Below are 18213 nucleotides of genomic sequence, written 5' to 3'. Positions count from 1 at the left end.
TTTGTCAGTTCTACTGTTTGAAAAGAAAGAACGAGAAATAGGTCTTCTGTAAAGCACTGACAGTCCTTTCCCCCTCTGTTTCACTAACTCTATTCTTCCCTGTCCTTTATTGCACCTGAATCAGAACAGAAATTTTTCTGCTTGTTACTTTGCTGTGCTCAAAATTCAACAATTAATTATCCCCTCTCACTGCCATAACACCAATCTTTTCTGTATCAAAGATTTCCTTCATGGTTTTTGTTAAGTATAGCACAATTGTTTCTGCTTGTGTCTCTGCTCTTTTTCTTCCCATTCCACTTTATTCTCTTTGCTCTGGCTAAACTACCCTTGAAACCACTCTCAACAAACAATTCATCCATGCTTAGTTTCAGGATGACCCATGAGAGTGGTTATTGTGTGCTTTTGAACAGCACTGAATCCTACAGCAGCTAAGGGATCATTTAGCTGCCATTCATAACTTTCCCACTGACTCATGATGTACCCTAAGGAAACCATGTAACTCTTTTGTGACCCCAATAATTTTGCAAAGTGACCATATTTCCTCTAGGTCATCTCTTTTCTAAGCCAAAAAGTCAACAACTACTCAGTTGTCCCTAGCACAGAAATTGTCCCATACCTCTTGGTTGTTCTTTCATTGATCCAGATATATTTTGTTCAAATACAAGTTATCATCCAGAAAGACTTTCAGTCTTGATTTAAAACTCCACATAACAGAGTATTGCCAATGCTCCTGATCATTTATTTCCTCAGTGTTAAAGATTATCCCTAATTTAACATGTTTCAGCTTTCAGCCACAGGTTCTCGCTAAAGCCTGTTGTATTAAAGAGTTCTTCGGTATTCAGCTTTGCTTTCCTGCTCAGCAGTATATACACTGCATCAAACTGCTCCTTAGCAATTAGCTCCATATTAGCTCTATTGAGTTTACATATGTCATTACAACATGTACCCTCTCTCCTTAAATCATACTTAAGGCTCTTCCCTGTACCTTCTCCAGTCATTAATATCCTCCCTAAACTGTACAAAACAAAGCCACGCTCCATGGCATGTTAAGGCTGACCTACAGAGAGAGCACCATGTCCCTGCCTCTCTACACACCTCCCTAATTGCAGTGCCCATGTCTACAACAGCATTGTTCTGATTATTTGCATGCCTCCAGCGTCCATGTGTTAACGATTCCTCATTTTTTTCTTGGCATTACTCTTTTCCACTCCTGGTCCAAGAGCTGTGAACTGTGATCTTAACTCCTAGGCTTATTGCTTTGAACTTGGTTGTATTACAAAACCTTCATGTGAATATACCAGCCTTCCTAAGCTGTTGTTTGTTCTCTCTAGCTGCTTTATACTCACAGTAATTTACATCTTAGACAATCTCTCTGTCACTCAACAATACTATCAGTGGTGATTTTACATTTACAGAAAGGCTAGGATAACTCAGATAAATCAAAATTAACACAAATCACTAAAAATCAGACTACAACAATATACTGTGAAGGTGAAGCAGGGAAAAGAAAGACCGAAGTTACCGATGACTGCAGACATCCCCAGCTAATGCTGACCTGTTTTGGTAAGTGCCTGCTGTGCATCACACCTCAAAAGCACATGTCCTGCTTCTGGACCCACACTGGCCCAGACAAGTGAAATGTCTCTGTATTTCGTGACGCTAGACTTAACTAAGATCTTTATCAAAATGTCACAATGGTAGATCAAATGCTTTGTGAAATATGTTCCTACACTAATCTGTAGGAAGCAGACTTTATCAATAAACTAGATTGAATTTATCAACAAGACAATCTTGATAAAAATAAAAATTATTGCCAATTATTGATTTATTTATGACCTGGCTAAGTATCAGTATTTGTACTGCGCTCCTTGGGACTGATGTCACGTTAACCATAACACAGCTAGCTGGGTCAGCCTGCTTGCTCTGTTTATTTAATTTTTTTTCCTTAAAAATTGGCACAGTACTATGAGTCTTCTGAAATTTCACTGAAATGCCAGGAGTTATGACAAATGAAATCTCTCTTGACAGTTCTATTAGAGCTTTTTAGTACAGGTTATCTGAGCCTGTTACTTTACAGCTGTTAATGTTACTTATGATGATGAACCTCATCTTTAATTACTTGCAGACTGAAAAGGATTTCATCACCCTTCTGTAATACAAATACTTCACCCTGCATATATTTCAATACTAAGCATTATTACCAAAACTTGCCCACTGTATCTTGTGCCATTGCAAGGCATTCTTCATCAGGTTACTCAGCTGTTTCCACCTTCAGCTTAGTTGTGCCAGCCACAATTTCCTGTAGTACCTTTGGAGTCCTCACTCTATCTTTATAGTTCATAATTCTCCTTGGATATTGATTGCAATATAGCTTCCTTTTTAAAAAATAATAAGCATCCATAATTATGACATTTTCAACTTCTGTTGCATTTTTCATGTGCAGGTTTTATGCAGAGCATTTTATAAATATTCATTAATCTTCAAAATATACCTGAGAGGAAAATAAGTAGTGAGAAGCAAACTGAGTCAGTGGTAAAGAGTCAGTAAGACACTTATCTGATCACTGGAAGTATTGCAGAACTAGGACTAGCACAGACAAGTTCTGTTTCAATGCCTTATTTCATGCTGCAAGTGGAGTTGCACTTTGTAAGGTGATCCTTCGACTAGAGTTATGCAAAAATCATAGAATCATTTAGATTGGAAAAGACCCTTAAGATCATTGAGTCCAACCGTTAACCAAGCACTGCCAAGTCCACCACTAAACCATGTCCCTAAGCATCACATCTACACGCCTTTTAAATACCTTCAGGGATGGTGACTCCAGCATGTCACTGGGCAGCCTGTTCCAGTGCCTGACAGCCCTTTTGGTGAAAACATTTTTCCTAATACCCAATCGAAACCTCCCCTGATGCAACTTGACACCATTTCCTCTTGTCCTATTGCTTGTTACTTGGGAGAAGAGACCCGCCTGGCTGCAGCCTTCTGTCAGGGAGCTGTAGCGAGCAATAAGGTCTCCCCTCAGCCTCCTTTTCCCCAGGCCAAACAGCCCCAGTTCCCTCAGCCACTCCTCATAAGACTTGTGCTCTAGACCCTTCACCAGCTTCATTGCCCTTCTCTGGACACCCTTCAGCATTTTATGAAATAGAGTATTTCAAAAGCCTGAGCATTCAAAAACTAGAACAAGCTGTTAAACAATGCATTTCCATGTAGCTTGAAGGATAAAAAAAATATTAAAATAATAATTGTTAGATTATTTAAGACACACAATGTCAAAACAGGCTAATTTCCCTTGCTGAGAGACAACGAGCCTGCAGAAAATGGAAAGCTGTAGATGAGATATGGCTTTTTAAGGGTTTTGATAGTATTTGATGCAACATTCTGATAAGCCAACTGAGAAAACCAAAGTGCAAATGAAATCACCATAACACGGGTGCACAACTGATTAAAAAATATATTAAAATATTACTATGAGTATATTGTCATTAAACTCAGGCAGGTCTTCTGTTAGGAATCCCACAGGGCCTGTTCTGAATGTAGTCAACAGTTTTGTTTACTCAGGCAATGAAGTAGAGATTTTGCAAGCACTTTGAAGGACAAGATTAGAATAAAAACAATCTTTCTAACCAGAGAACTAGTCCAAGCCTCCAAAGGTGAAATTCTGAAAAGGGAGATGAAAAATGCTTGCACTGAGGAAAGGTAAATCAAGGAAAAAATTCACCCAGGAAAATACACGGCAAGGGAACAGCAGAGCAGCCAAGGAGCTGGGGTGTGTGGTAGCAATCTTTTAAGGTTTCAGTGTATGCAGAGCCATGGAAGTCCTGACTCACAAAGCAAGAGATGCAGAACCTACAGACATCCTACTTACAGTTACTCACAGTTTGTGAAGTATCTCACACACATTCCATGGAGGCTCTGCTTCTGGAATGACCCCACTGCGAACAGGCTGTGGAATGCGGTGGGTATTAGGCAGTTTAACTCTATCCATCTTCTCAAGGAAAGCAGCTCAGAATCTCTGTCAATGCAAGTGCAGTATGTTCTAGGAGAGCAAACATGCTCTTTGTGTATGTCTAATGACTATATAAAATAAAGGGAATAAAATTAGCTGAATTTATGCACATTTTCTGATCATTTTCCAAAATGTTTGCATAACTTGGAGTCATTTTTAAAAATGCCACATGCTCTAGACAGCACATGGATCTGTTGTGTACTGTACTCTATAATACAAAGGAACACAGTGATTTAGACAAGAAGAGTTAAGTAAAGAGTTCAAAAAGCATTAGGATTTGGATTACAGTTTGAAACATTGCCAGACTTTACTAATGGCAACACTAAAGTCCCATGTGTCTGAAGACTGATAGTTCTCAAGCACAACTCATTTTTCCTTTTGGCAAAAAAAAGACCTGCACCTTTGATAAACTTACCTTAGCAAGCAGGTCTAATGTAGTGTGAAGCTGCAGGACAACTCCAGACAACAGTGAAAAAAGAGCCAAGCTTTGAAATCAATCATCTACTTCAGTTAAGTGCGAGGACACAGTTAGGATCAGACCCCGGTGATCTGGCAACTTTCAACATCTCCAAGAAAAAGCTGCAGTGATCCCCTACTACGGAGATTTAACTTCTCAGAGAAATGAGGGGGAAAACTCTCTCTGCTGCACAGTTTTGCTTCCCTTTAGCTACTAAAAGCATAACTCTCCTGCCTCTGTTTTGATCACCAACTGCTATCCAAGTCTTAGTATTCTTTTGGCCTCCTTCCTTAGAAATGCAGCAAGCTCTCTGTGGAGTTTGCCTTGGTTCCCCTCTCAGACAGCTGTGATTAATTCAATGTTCAAGCTCTTGAGTTAATTCTCTCATTAGATCACTTTCCTTCTTCATGGAATGATTATTCCCACAGGAGAAATGAGAAAGACTAAAACAATATTGTGCTAGTATCTGACATGCTGCATCCAGGATGTTTACTTTAAATCAAATTGCCTGGAATTGCTCCAGATCTATGGCTTAAACACAAGAATCTTAACTGGTGGGGAACTGTAGCCATGCATATTGCACAACTTTCCCAGTTTCACTGGAATTCCTCCAAACCTCCCGCTAGGTAAGTGTACCCAGAACACAAACCTCTCCACACAAGTAGGTCAGGTGACACAATCCTTTCATTGCTAGGGTATACCTTAAGACTAAAAAAGTCCTCTTTTTATTACTTTTTATCATACACCAATCACCTTTCTACCCAATGCTATTGTGAAGGTGAAGCCTGGAGCACACAGCAGTGAAATATTGCCAGTGCTCCTGAAATCACAAGCCATTATCTGTGCATTACTCACTGGGAATGTCACATTCCCTCTGGAGGCTCTTGCAGCTCTGGCATGCTCCCCAGTTTTGCTGCCTGCCAAATGGCTCCCCGGGGTATGGCTGGTCACTGGAAGGCATCACCCCACTCAGTTGGACTCTAGCACAGCCTGCTTCTCAGTACCTTTGGTGCAATGTGGATACTCAGGAGGGTTTCCTTAATACCCAGTTCAAGAATACTAAACCTATCTGGACTGACAACTCTGATATCAGGCAGTTACCTTAATGTCACCTTTACCTGAAGCCGTATTACAGTGAAAGTAATAAAAACACTTAATTACAAATTCCAAAATAGACAAAAAAGTTCTAAGAGAAGAGAAGAATCATGCAGCATGGCACTTCAATGAGCTTTACAGTTTCCCTAGCCATTAACAGTTCGGCTGAGAAATTGACAGAGCCATCACCACCTTGCTGGTAGCACAGGCCCTATATTCTGGGGCTGCCTGTGCAGAAAGACTGGTTTTGGGGACCCCTATCGCTCTCCATCCTTGGGTCAATTTCAGTTCAGACCTCTACCCTGCACGTGCACAAACACACACACATAATCATCAAGATTCATTAACCCTCACAGAAATGAAGGTAATAGCTCCTGAGTGTGGCTCAAACCTGCTGAGGGAGTGTTTCCATGCCTGGCTTAGGTCTGGAAAACGTGTTCTCTGACTGTGAAGCACAGTACCTTTACCCGCTGAGATGGAAAACATTCAGACCCTGAAGGGAAGCTTTTTCATCCACTAAAGCTTATGTATCACATAAAAACATAAGCTGACAACAGGTTTATGCAGATATCTAATTAGAATCTAGTGTCCGTAGCTCATTAGAGGCTTTTGGCTGAGTAGATAACATTATATCCAGTCCCACTGGGGTGATAATGGCTTAACCTCCATTGCCTTTGAGGAATACCTTGAAAGTACCCAGGGAGCCCCTTTTCTCCTCCAGTTACATGACTGTGAACTCCAGCAGCCTCTCCCATCTCCCCGCTACTAGGGGCTGCAAATTCATGATGCCACACACGATGCACTCCACTAAAATGTGCATCAACAGAGAATGCTGATCTGTATCGTTAACCTAGGGCATCCACAGTAAATGAAACACCTGGACAAATGTAGGCCTTAACAGAAAGATGTCTTGGAAGTGTGAGAGATGTAGCTTAGTGCACTACAGATATTTCTAGTCCTCATAAACTCTCAGTGGCTCTGTACCTTCTGCAATTCTGGCTTCCCTGAGAGAAGGCTGACTTCAAGTCCTTAAGAAACTTAGGGAAGTGGAACAAAAATGGTCATATCCTAGTAAGGCTTTGTGACCTGGACACTAAAACACAAAGCAAGCTCCTTTCCCTTTTGGTGAGGCTCTCTAACACCTCTCCTCTGACAGGTTAAGTGCATTAAAATACAAGTAGTAACTGCAGTGGGTAATTAGCAATTAAAGTGGCAACTGACTGTACCGTTGAAAGATGATAGTAGATGCCTTAGCACAAAGTGCAGAGATGCACTGCGGTTTGGAATGGGAAGTGAAGATTTCATACTCATGGAAACTGGGGCAGGAATCTGACCTGGCACGTACCGTTTGGCTTTCATGGAGAGTGGCTCCCTGTCACAAAACATCCCACAGGGTTTGTTGTACCTACAAATAGTCAAAGCCCAAGTTTCATGTCTCCTCTGCAAGAGAGAATTTTAGCAGCCAAGTATGGTAAGGATACTTTGTGAATACCAAGTCAAAATGATCCCCAAAGCTATAGGTATGATGGACAGACTTCTGACTAGAGGCAGACAGGCAAAACCACACCTTCAAATCGATTATTTTTCTTTTAGGTTTTTTTGAAACTAAAAGCCCTCCACCTTTATGGAGTTCAGGGAGGGAAAAACCCCAACAAACCCTTAGATCTAACAAAGATCATCCTGTAACAGAGGAGAACCACAACACCCCCGTGCAACAGCTTTTAGCCACCCATTTTTTGTTGCACGTTCAAATGTATCACCCTGTAGTAACAGCACCATCTGCAGGACTTGAGAGCAGGAGCACAGACACCTTAGCTCAGCAGGACATCTTCCAAGCATCTGAAAAGGTTTTCCTGAGAAGCCTTCAGCCAGGGAAATCAAAGCAGCCATGGGCCTCTGTGGGATAACACAGGGAGGACTGCAATGCTTCATGGTACTCTGGCACAGCACAGGATTTTTTCAAGAGAAAGTCTGAACAGCTTGTCTGCAAGATTCTTCTCACTGAGAGGCTTTGGTGCTGTGGCAGCAGCACTTCTGGGCAGGCATGAGCAGTGGGACACGTTGAAGAGCATGCTTTTTTTGTCACCTGTCCTATATGTCCGTCGGCATTCAGCTGGCTTATTGGCAAGTGTCATGCTAGGAGCCTTCTAAATTAAAATCGAAGACATTTTTAATTCCTTCACTGCAATGACTGTCATTCTTGGTGTTAGTTAATCAAAAGGCTCCTCATTTCGCAGTGCAATTTCACACTGCCAGATGTACTTTCAGACTTACTCCTGAAAATCTACGGCTTGTTTTGGGAGATGCACAGTACCGCCCGGGAGCATTAGCGCCATCTTGCACAGCTTTTGTGCGGGTACAGAAGCAGCACGCTGAAGCAGTGCCCTCTTCCGGAGGCAGAACCATTCAACGCCGTTAACACGGTACCGGACAGGCCTTCAGGGCAAATTTAGCAGTCTCAGCAGCGTTATTTTGTGTCTGTAAATTTGGCGCTATGGTGTGAAATCCTAGTACTGGCCAAGTGTCTAACAGCTGACATCAGCCAGCGACTGAGCCACTGGCATTTAGGAGAATTCTAAGCCTTTTACTCACAGGCCACTTCCGATGAATAAAATGTCAGCGCGAGAGGGGTCTGGTTTCTTTTACTGATTCATCAGTGAAAGAAAAATCTCAACGCATTTATTAGCCTAGCTTAAAATTTGTACTGAGTTATATCAGCATGCCTCCAACTGTGTGTGCTTGCAGAAATCTTATTTTTCTATCTGGATCTATATTTTCTGTGGGTATTTTTTTAAGACCAGCTTGAAAGGTAACTTTACCACTCTACTGTCAAGAATATAATGCTGATGAATGGAGAAACCAACAGTCCCCAGAGAGTACCACGACTCAGATCCTTCCCAGAAGCACTTTTAAAAATTATTACAACGAAATGCAGAATCATGAGAAAAGCCTGAGGGGCCATGACCATTGTGGCTGTAAGCAGACATGTTTTTCTTTCCCAGCCTCACAGTAAATAGATATGGAAGCATTCCAAGAGGCTCTCTGATTGCTTTTTGCTGCGGCTGCATGTCATGTTGCATGTCATGCTGCTGGAACAGTTGTGGAAAGCTCAGGAGGGATGCTTTTCTCTCAGGATCAGTGCCAGCTCTGCCAGACCCCGTGATCGTGTGCCTGTAACTCAGTATGTGATGCTCATCCTTTGGTCAGTGCTCAGGCATGTGGTGACTCAGTGAATTATACAGACTAAGGTGGAAGCATGCTCTGCGATGAAACATCAGTGCTGGAATGATGAGGAAGGCCCAAACATGGCACGACATTACAGAGTGGGTGCGTGGGCCAGTTCCACCTCTGGTCGGTTGGCTCTGATGCCAGCACTGAGCAAAGGACAGGCAGTTCTCCCACCTTCCATCTCTGGGGTTTCCCCAGGCAGACAGTAGCTGTGGTTACTCACCAACACTGCCAGGTTTCTCTCTCACAAGCACAGATTAAGGCAGCTAGAAATCCAGTGTGCAAAAGCATGCCTGAAGGGAATACAACTGAGGGACAGAAACTGTGAAGTTAGTGAACAAGGTGACATCAGCACCAGGCGCAGTAAGCAAACCCATCAGAGGACCAGCTTTAACCACTGACAAAGCTCCTCACAGAGCAGGCAGCCAGCCCATGGTGCAGCAGCCAGAGGCACCCGTGGGGGTTGAACAGGCCTCACAGGGCCAAGTGACTAGGCAAGCACAGAGAGAAAGGCTCACACGGATGTACCACAACCAGAGCAGATCCACCTCTTAGGCCCCCTGAGGGAGAAGGGCGCTCAACACGAAGAACACCCCTCAGCAAGCCCTTGTGCACAACCCACCCCCGCCAGCCCCCTGCTCGCCTCAGCGAGACGAGCAACCCTTCCCGCCAACAGCCCCCGCGCTCCCGCCCCTCCCCCCCGCGCATGCGCCGCGGGCCGGCAGCGCGGGGTGCCGTTGCGCATGCGCCAAGCGCCCGCGGGCGGCAGGGGACGGCGGGGGAGAGGCGCCGCCGCCGCCTGAGGGAGGGAGGGCTATGGCGTGCGCAGCGGCCGCGAAGGGCGGCGGGAGCTCCTTCTCCGACCGGCACGCCCGCCTCCTCCTGGCCCAGATCAACCGGCTGCGGGCCGGGCAGAGCTTCTGCGACGTGCGGCTGGAGGTGGGCCCGGAGGCGTTCGCCGTGCACCGGCTGGTGCTGGCGGCCAGCAGCCCGTACTTCGCGGCGCTCTTCGCGGGTGGCATGAAGGAGTCCGGCCGCGACGTGGTGCGGATCGCGGGCGTCGAGGCGGGCACCTTCCACACGCTCCTCGACTTCATCTACACAGGTAAGGGCCGAGGGGGGCGGCGGGGCCGGTTGCCCGGCGGTGGCCCGAGGGCCGCAGCCTCGAGCGGAGCCCCGCTGCCGTGTGCGTGCCCGCAGGGGTGGTGAGCATCGGGGAGCACAACGTGCAGGAGCTGATCGTCGCCGCCGACATGCTGCAGCTCACCGAGGTGGTGGAGCTGTGCTGCGAGTTCCTGAAGGGGCAGATCGACCCGCTGAACTGCATCGGCCTCTTCCAGTTCTCCGAGCAGATCGCCTGTCACGACTTGATGGAGTTCACCGAGAGCTACATCCACGCGCACTTCCTGGAGGTGCAGAGCGGGGAGGAGTTCCTGGCGCTGACAAAAGAGCAGCTGATTAAGATCCTGCGAAGCGAGGACCTGAGCATCGAGGACGAGTACCAGGTTTTCTTAGCGGCGATGCAGTGGATTTTGAAGGATGTGGGGAAAAGGAAGAAATACGTCGTGGAAGTACTGGAGCCCGTTCGATTCCCGCTGCTACCAGCACAAAGGCTGTTAAAGTACATAGAAAGTAAGTGAAAGAAGGAGAGAAAGAATGTCAGGTGCTTGTATTTGAGCGAGCTGTGTGTTGTTCAGAGTTACTGTGTTTTGATGGATTTCTTTTAGGTTAATAGCATCATGAGTGAAAATGTTTACTCCTGAGCAAACGAGTCCTATTTTTTAACAAATAAGCACAGCTTACTTTAAAAACGTGCTTTTGAAAAAGTCCTGTAAAAGCAAGCAATCTTGATTTGTCTGCGAATTTAGGAGAAGCTAGTAACTTTTCTACAACTGAGTTACTTACTGTCTGTAACTTTTCACTGTGCCTTTTTTATTCTGCTTATTTCCTCAAGGTATTCCAGATTTCAGCCTTCGGGTGGCCCTGCAAACTCTGTTGAAAGAATATTGTGAAGTGTGTAAATCTCCAAAAGAGAACAAGATCAGCAGTTTTCTGCAAGCTTCTAAAGGTCGTCCCCGGAGGAAAGCCAGGAAGTACCTTTATGCAGTAGGTTAGAATGTGACTGTTTGAACCTTGTAAAACAAATTATGAAGTAGTATCTCATATTACAGTACTGAAGTAGGAGATACTGGACTTTTTTTTAATCAAAAAATAGCAAAATGTTTCATCTCGCTGAGTGACCATGTGAGCTGCTTTCAGCTTAGAATTGCACAGAAGTGCAGCATTCACATTTCTTGCTATTATGACATGGCATTCAAAGCCTAGATTTGTCTTTCAGAAATTATTTGTCTTGGGTGGTAAGCTGCAAATCAGGAAAAGATTTGCCCAGGGTTCAGTGCTGGAATGGTGTATGCGCATTTACTGCACTCTCTGTTCTTCTGAAGGCTGAAGTTTATCTAGCATACCTTGGTTCATGTGATAGGATACTTGAAATCGCAAGTTTTCAGCAAAACTGCAGCTTTGTATTGGAAGGGAATGCTCGTTTCACCCTATGGGGAAGTAATACCGACTTATGGTAGCAAAGGCTGTTGGCTGGTGTCTGTGTTTTAGTAAGAACGTCAATGGTAATATTTGTAGTGTTTTGAAGTCGTCAGCTCAGGAACAAGTTACATGACCCTCAAAGGAACCGTTCTTCCTTGTGTGCTGGAGAAACAGTGCTACATGGAAAAGTCCAGTTCCTACTGAAAGTGTCTAATGGCTGTTACTGTAATTTTTTCAATGGTTTAGATATAGGAGCATGGGGATAAGCAGGAAGCTATTACTCAGCCATGATCTTTTCACTTACTTTCTAGGTGGGTACACCCGGCTGCAAGGAGGGCGCTGGAGTGATAGTAGAGCCCTCAGCTGTGTGGAGCGATTTGACACCTTCAGCCACTACTGGACCACAGTGTCCTCTCTCCACCAGGCCCGGAGTGGGCTGGGTGTGGCTGTGGTGGGAGGAATGGTCTATGCCATTGGAGGTAACAGCTGAACTGTGCTTTCTTTGTTACATGGATGCTATAGAACTCGTGGGTGGGGATTTTTAAAATTCTTCTTCCTGTAATTGGTTCTGAGGAACCCAACAGTAGATAATACAACAGATGTAATAACAATTGAATTGCAGTTCCTTGGTGCTCTACTGACAGTGCCCTGTGAATGCCTGTTTGGGCTCCTGTGTTCGCCATTTTTTTACTAAGCTGCTCTCCCCTTATGGTGTAGCAGCTCACAGGTAAGTGTATGGACATGTGCAGGTATACTGAGAGGTGATGGATATTCTGCAGACTTTGTGTACCATCCCTAAGAGCATTTCTTTTCTCACTTGTAGTCTAGCAGACGCCCATAGTGTAAAAGGCTTGTGACCTGCCTACCTGGAAAGGCTTGTTGTGTATGTTTGCACAAGGGTGCGATGAGTAGCTATTCCAGCCCATTGTTAAAGAATGCATATGTCTAGTGTTTTTTGTCACCACAAAACACATTCTTTGGTCTTGAAAACCCTGTCAGTTGTGCTGCAGAGTAAAAAGTGCATAGCACTGCGGTTGTCCACCCCTCTGATGTTTTTAGTAATGTTTTAGGGAACTGTTGATGAAAGCTGTTCCTAGTGGTGATTCAGTTCTGGATATAAACAAAGCTTTTGCTACTTTGGCCATTTGGCTAGCTAAAAGATGTTGTTGTATTCAAATGCTGTCTGTCCTGGAAGGAGTTGAAGAACTCTTCTATATCTGCAGTGCAAAACATTGTGTTTACCCTGTCTCTGTTTTTGATCTTACTGTGCAGGTGAGAAGGACTCGATGATTTTTGACTGTACTGAATGTTATGATCCTGTTACTAAGCAGTGGACCACTGTGGCTTCCATGAACCATCCCCGTTGTGGACTGGGAGTGTGCGCGTGCTATGGTGCTATCTATGCTTTAGGTAAGTTTTGGGTTTTTTCTAGGTGAGGTTAATTTTGAAGGTTAATTCATGGAACTTGTAAATTGATGCTAGAAGTTTTCCCCATGTCCGATGGAGCCAATGCCAGCCACCTCCGACAGACCCACCACTGGCCAAGGCTGAGCTAATCAGTGACGGTGATAGTGCCTCTGTGATAGCGTATTAAGAAGGGTGGGAGAAATCTGCATCAGTGAGAGGAGTGAGACTGTGTGCAAGCAACAACTCTGCAGACACCAAGGTCAGTGAAGAAGGAGGGGCAGGGAGGGCTCCAGGCACCAGAGCAGAGATTCCCCTGCAGCCTGTGGTGAAGACAACGGTGAGGCAGGCTGTGTCCCCTCAGCCCATGGAGGTTAATGGCAGAGCAGATACCCTCCTGCAGCCCATGAAAAACCCCATGCCAGAGCAGGGGAATGCCCAAAGGAGGCTCTGGGCAACCCACATTGAAGGAGATTTTCTGGCAGGGCTTGTGACCCTGCAGAGGACCTACACTGAAGCAGTCTGTGCCCGAAGGACATTTTTCGATGGTGCTCATGGGAGGGACCCACGCTGGGGCAGCAAGTGAAGAACTGCAGCCCATGGGAAGGACTCATGTTGGAATTCATGGAGCACCGTCTCCCACGGGAGAGACCCCACAGTGAAGCAGGGGAAGAGTGTGAGGAAGAAGGAGTGGCAGAAACAACCTGTGATGAACTGATTGTAACCCCCATTCCCCGTCATAGAGAAACTGGGAACTAAGTTAAGCCTGGGAAGAAGGGAGGGGTGGGGAGGAATGTGTTTTTCTGATTTGAATGGTAATAAATTAAACTAATTTTCCCAAAGTCGAGTCTGTTTTTCCTGTGACAGTAATTGCTGAGTGATCTCCCTGTCCTTATCTTGGTGCATGAGCCTTTGGTTATATTTTCTCTCCCCTCTCTGGTTGAGGAGGGGAGTGACTGAGCAGTTTTGGTGGGCACCTGGCATCCAGCCAGGGTCAAACCACCACACTGGATGAAGTTAATGTTAAATGTGTTAATTCATGGAACTTGTAAATTGATTTGATCTTAAATATTACATCTTGGTGTTGCGAATTTGCAAACTTAAGTTTGGAAAAACAGCTGTTCACATGAGCATTAGTATACCAAATCTTTGTGGATTAGTTATTGCTCAATTGTAATTTATTTCCATTGTAGATTGTGTGCTGGTTTCAGAATTAGTCTGTCCTGGAAAAGTGCACCATACGTCTAAAAATGTGGCTAACATGCAGCTTCATGCCACTAAATTCTTCCCTGTGTTTGCTATTATTTGCAGGAGGTTGGGTTGGAGCAGAGATTGGCAACACAATTGAGAGATTTGATCCTGAAGAAAATAGTTGGGATGTGGTGGGAAGCATGGCTGTGCCTCGTTACTGCTTTGGGTGTTGTGAAATGCAAGGTGAATATTGTTAAATAGTTCCAAGAGCCATTGGATTTTGAAGCTTTATGTTTCAGTCATGACTTTTACTTTTGTCTTGTACTGTGCTGTCAATTGCTCACGCTTGTACCTTGCTTACTTGTTCTTGTACCGTATTTTTCACTCTGCAGAACTTAAAAGACTATGAAGTTCTTTGTCTTCTGCCTTTTATCTCATGAAAACCATACTGGAAGCCATGTAAAAACTGTTACCCAGCTAGTCTTTTAATAGTTGACTGTGCTTCCAGATACTGTTTTTATTTACCTTCCATATGTAGGTTTGTATATGTTTGTTTGTGACGATCATGAATTGCCACAGATTATTTTAAGATCGTCATGTCTAAAGACATCCAGACCTGGTCAGCAGTTGCAGCCTTCTGAATTCTCTCCGTTGCACTTGATTAATTGCTGCTTCCATCAAGAGCTTCTAGTGCCTGAGCCTCAAGTTACTAATAAAAAAAAGCTTTATGTATGGTGCTACTGGACAAATGGAGGATTTTAATCTGGCATGCTTAAGGCATCTTAATGTCAAGCTGAAACTTGTATTGTGACAAACATTTTCTGTCTTTCAAACCTTTGTGTTAGGAAACCTAACAGAGAAGAAATTTTGTTTCTACAGGTTTAATTTATGTTGTCGGTGGTATCAGCAATGAAGGAGTAGAGCTACGTTCTGTGGAAGTCTACGACCCAATATCTAAACGTTGGTCTGAGCTCGCTCCAATGGGCACCCGAAGAGCGTATCTCGGTGTAGCCGCTCTCAACGATTGTATCTATGCTGTGGGAGGCTGGAATGAATCTCAGGATGCGCTAGCTACTGTAGAAAAATACTCCTTTGAAGAGGTATGGTAGAGTCCCTTCCTCTCATAAATGTAGATTGCATCAACTTCGTGTAAGATGCTACAGAGGTAGCCTGCTTCCTTTAAAAAGAAAAAAAGTTGGAAATTACATTTTCTTTTCACTACTGGCTGGTAATCAGAGTGAAACAAAGCTTTGGTGACCTCAGGGTCTGTCTGTCCTAACCAGTCTGTAGAATCTTGCTATTTGGCTTAGTGAGGTGTTTACAAAGATTGTATGCATGCTTTTGGGAAACTGAAAGCTCACCAGTACTGATGATGCATAGATAATACTGCAGTTTGGTAAACACTTCTTAGGGTTAAGATGGGGGGATAGATTCCCCCTCTGCAATAGAATGGTCAATAATCTGACTAGAGAGAAAAAGCTCCCTGAAAAAGTAAGAGTTGCCCTTTGTTGCAAAAGCTGAGGATCTTTCTTATGCATCAAAATGTAGTGGTGTTTCAGCGTGACTAGAAAAATCACTTTGAACACTTTTGAGTAAGGTAAGAAATTACTCCCGACTGTTGTTACTCATGTTTCTATGATGCTCTTTGGAACAGTAGCCACTGTTACAAGCAGAACATAATCCAGTGTGCCACTCTGTTCTATTCTTGGAATTGAATCTAGTTTTCCTTATTTCCCACCTCAAACTGTGTAGCAGTTCTCCATTTTGGAGACAGACTGCATCTTGCAGTGCCCAAAGAAAGGGAGGGTTGTTGTGTATGGATAGTATGTGATCTGCTTTTTAGCGACTAGCAGGATTTGGGCCACTTGTCAAAATGTTGTCATTCCAGTCTTGATAATCCTCTTGATACTGTACACATGCCATATTTGAGCCTGTGAAGCATATGCGTAGTGTGCTTTGCGTATGTTTCAGTCTTTAAGCTTTAAACGTTACTTTTACCAGAATTGCCCTCAACCTACTTGTTGACTCTTTCACCTTCTCATTAGGAAAAGTGGGTTGAAGTTGCGTCAATGAAGGTACCAAGAGCTGGCGTCTGTGTTGTGGCTGTGAATGGATTTCTTTATGCCTCGGGAGGCCGAGCTCCCAGTCATGATTTTGCTGCTCCAGTAACCTCAGACTCTGTTGAAGCTTATAACCCTCATATGGACAGTTGGACTGAAATTGCCAACATGATTACCAGTCGCTGCGAAGGAGGTGTAGCTGTGCTGTAAAACACAGAGAAGACAAAGAATGAGTAAATCGTGTCTCCTCATATTTCCAGTTTCATTGGCCAGAAACCTCTTCTAACACAGGAACTTTTGTAGAGACAAGGGAGAGTTAAATCTGAGGGATTTCCCTGAGCAAAAAGAAATATTACCACTCTTGCCCTTCATAGTAAATTGGCTTATCCAATGTCTGTCTTGGGAAGTATTCTGTTAAGAGTAGGAATGCCTCTTACGACTGGATTAAGCTTACTGAAATAAATGGCAAATTTACCTTGTAAAAATCTGAAGAAATCATTCCAGCACATTCAGAGACATTAATCAAGCTGTTAACTCTCTAAGGTGCACCAAAGCTAGCGTCTTTAGCTGGCCTTATAATCCAGAAGGTTACTCTAGACAGCTAGGAGTTACCTATAGATAAAAGCAGATGGGCTTACTTGGTTAGCATTAGTTGTCCTTTTTTGGCAGAAAACAAGAGAAAACAGATGGGGAAGACTTAGTACCTCTACTTACGACCTTGACGCATTTGAGCCTCTTGTCCGCTGCTGGACATGATGGGCATTAAATGTGAATTGGGGTATTTACTTTCTGGCCGCTGCACTAACTTGGATGGTGAGTGGCTGAAAAATTCCTGTTCTGGAAGGTTATTTTCACAGTTCTAATAATGCCATTACACTTCAGCATAGGCTTTTCTTCTCAGTGGTTTCAGTGGTGACAGCAGAGCTCCTTTTTGAGTAAGCTCTGATGAATTTTATATAGAAATGCTACTCATTAGATTAGCTGTTCTGTTTAGTACTGCTGTTAGTATAAAAATACAGGGAAAGCCTTTTGCCCTTTCCCCCTCACGCTGTAGTTAATTGTGTTTTTACCCTGTGTGACACATGCTGAGACTTGGCATTGGAATATGTGCTATTCTAAAAGGTACACGCTTTGTTCATCTTTGCTACATCTTGTATCCTGTCTCTTCCAGATTTGAGTGGATGGAGTTTTTGATGATAGATTCAGCTGCATTCAGCATTAAAAGTGATGCTATTACTGTGTTTTAAGGAGTTTGTATTTAGCTTGGATACACTTAGAACAATACTACTAGGAGTTTGGAGTTAGTTCTAGATTCATTTAATTAACATACTTGAAGTTGCTTTTTGCACAACGACTGCATTTTCTGCACACTTGCGGATGAACTGGATGGAGTCTGAAAAGGCTGTTTGAACTTTGATAGAAGACTAGAACACAAAACCACAGCTGGAATATCACAAAACAGGAAGCCTGCACTGTGTAGGTCAATATCCCCTGTGTAAAATTAACAAATCAATACATGAATAAAATCCTCCAAGGTGAGTGTTGCAGGTAGCTTAAGAATCTAGGTATTGCATTCTAACATAGGGTTGGGTTGGGAGATTGCCAGGCTAAAACATGTAGATGGAGCATTTGTTTCTCTTGACCATTCTATAATCTTGTGTGTGCTTTTACTTCAAAAGATTTCTTACGTGTGTAAACTAATGTCTATGCTGTCTCTTTTTTTTTTTTTTCTCCAAGTTCAGGCTTGTTTTAAACAGCTTTTCATAATAAAATGCATTTTCAAAACTAACTGTGGAATACTCTTGAATATTTGTTTTCCTATCATCATGAGCTGTATCACTGCCACTTTCATAGAATAGATATTTTTATTTTTTTTTACTGGAAATTCTGTTCTTTGCAGAATGAACCGATAATATTTTAAATCACAGTATGTGCTTTATTGTGTATAGAACACTGAAGGAGCAGTGCTTTAGGAGAACTGAGGATTACCTAAACTGGTCCTAAAACTGTGTGTGGCTGTCACTTCAGCTGTCTTTTTGCATCTTACAGTGTACTTAAAGAATACTTAAGATACAAAGCCTACAGTAAACATGCCCACATATAACTTTAAGGTTTCTTGAGGTAGCTGAGGCAAGAAAAGAAAATCCATGTGACTTAGGCTGTATCTTCTTCCCTAAATGACATGTTAGAAAGACTCAAGTAGAAATAACACGTTTCTGCAGTGTTTTCAA

The 18213-nt window shown here is 43.6% G+C and overlaps 1 protein-coding gene across 1 annotated transcript; it reads left to right on the top strand.

Moving 5' to 3' along the window:
- The first annotated feature begins 9528 nt into the window (after positions 1-9528).
- IPP (intracisternal A particle-promoted polypeptide) lies at positions 9529-17771 on the top strand. Its single transcript, XM_055724662.1, has 8 exons — positions 9529-9891; positions 9987-10418; positions 10741-10896; positions 11639-11806; positions 12600-12737; positions 14043-14165; positions 14802-15022; positions 15968-17771. The coding sequence occupies exons 1-8, from the start codon at positions 9603-9605 to the stop codon at positions 16190-16192; spliced, it is 1752 nt and encodes a 583-aa protein (XP_055580637.1). The 5' UTR covers positions 9529-9602; the 3' UTR covers positions 16193-17771.
- The last annotated feature ends 442 nt before the right edge of the window (positions 17772-18213 follow it).

The sequence above is a fragment of the Falco cherrug genome, chromosome 12, assembly GCF_023634085.1.
Source record: "Falco cherrug isolate bFalChe1 chromosome 12, bFalChe1.pri, whole genome shotgun sequence".
Classification (NCBI taxonomy): Eukaryota; Metazoa; Chordata; class Aves; order Falconiformes; family Falconidae; genus Falco; species Falco cherrug.
The sequence above is the reverse complement of the archived record's forward strand: the minus strand, read 5'-3'. Positions and strand labels throughout refer to the sequence as shown.

What these genes read in the sequence shown, in the direction of transcription:
- IPP (XM_055724662.1), top strand. Translation starts at nt 9,603, where the DNA reads ATGGCGTGCGCAGCGGCCGCGAAGGGCGGCGGGAGCTCCTTCTCCGAC. An exon ending in TGGGTGTTGTGAAATGCAAG is followed by an intron (nt 14,166 to 14,801) that starts GTGAATATTGTT and finishes TTGTTTCTACAG; the next exon opens with GTTTAATTTATGTTGTCGGT. An exon ending in AAAAATACTCCTTTGAAGAG is followed by an intron (nt 15,023 to 15,967) that starts GTATGGTAGAGT and finishes CCTTCTCATTAG; the next exon opens with GAAAAGTGGGTTGAAGTTGC.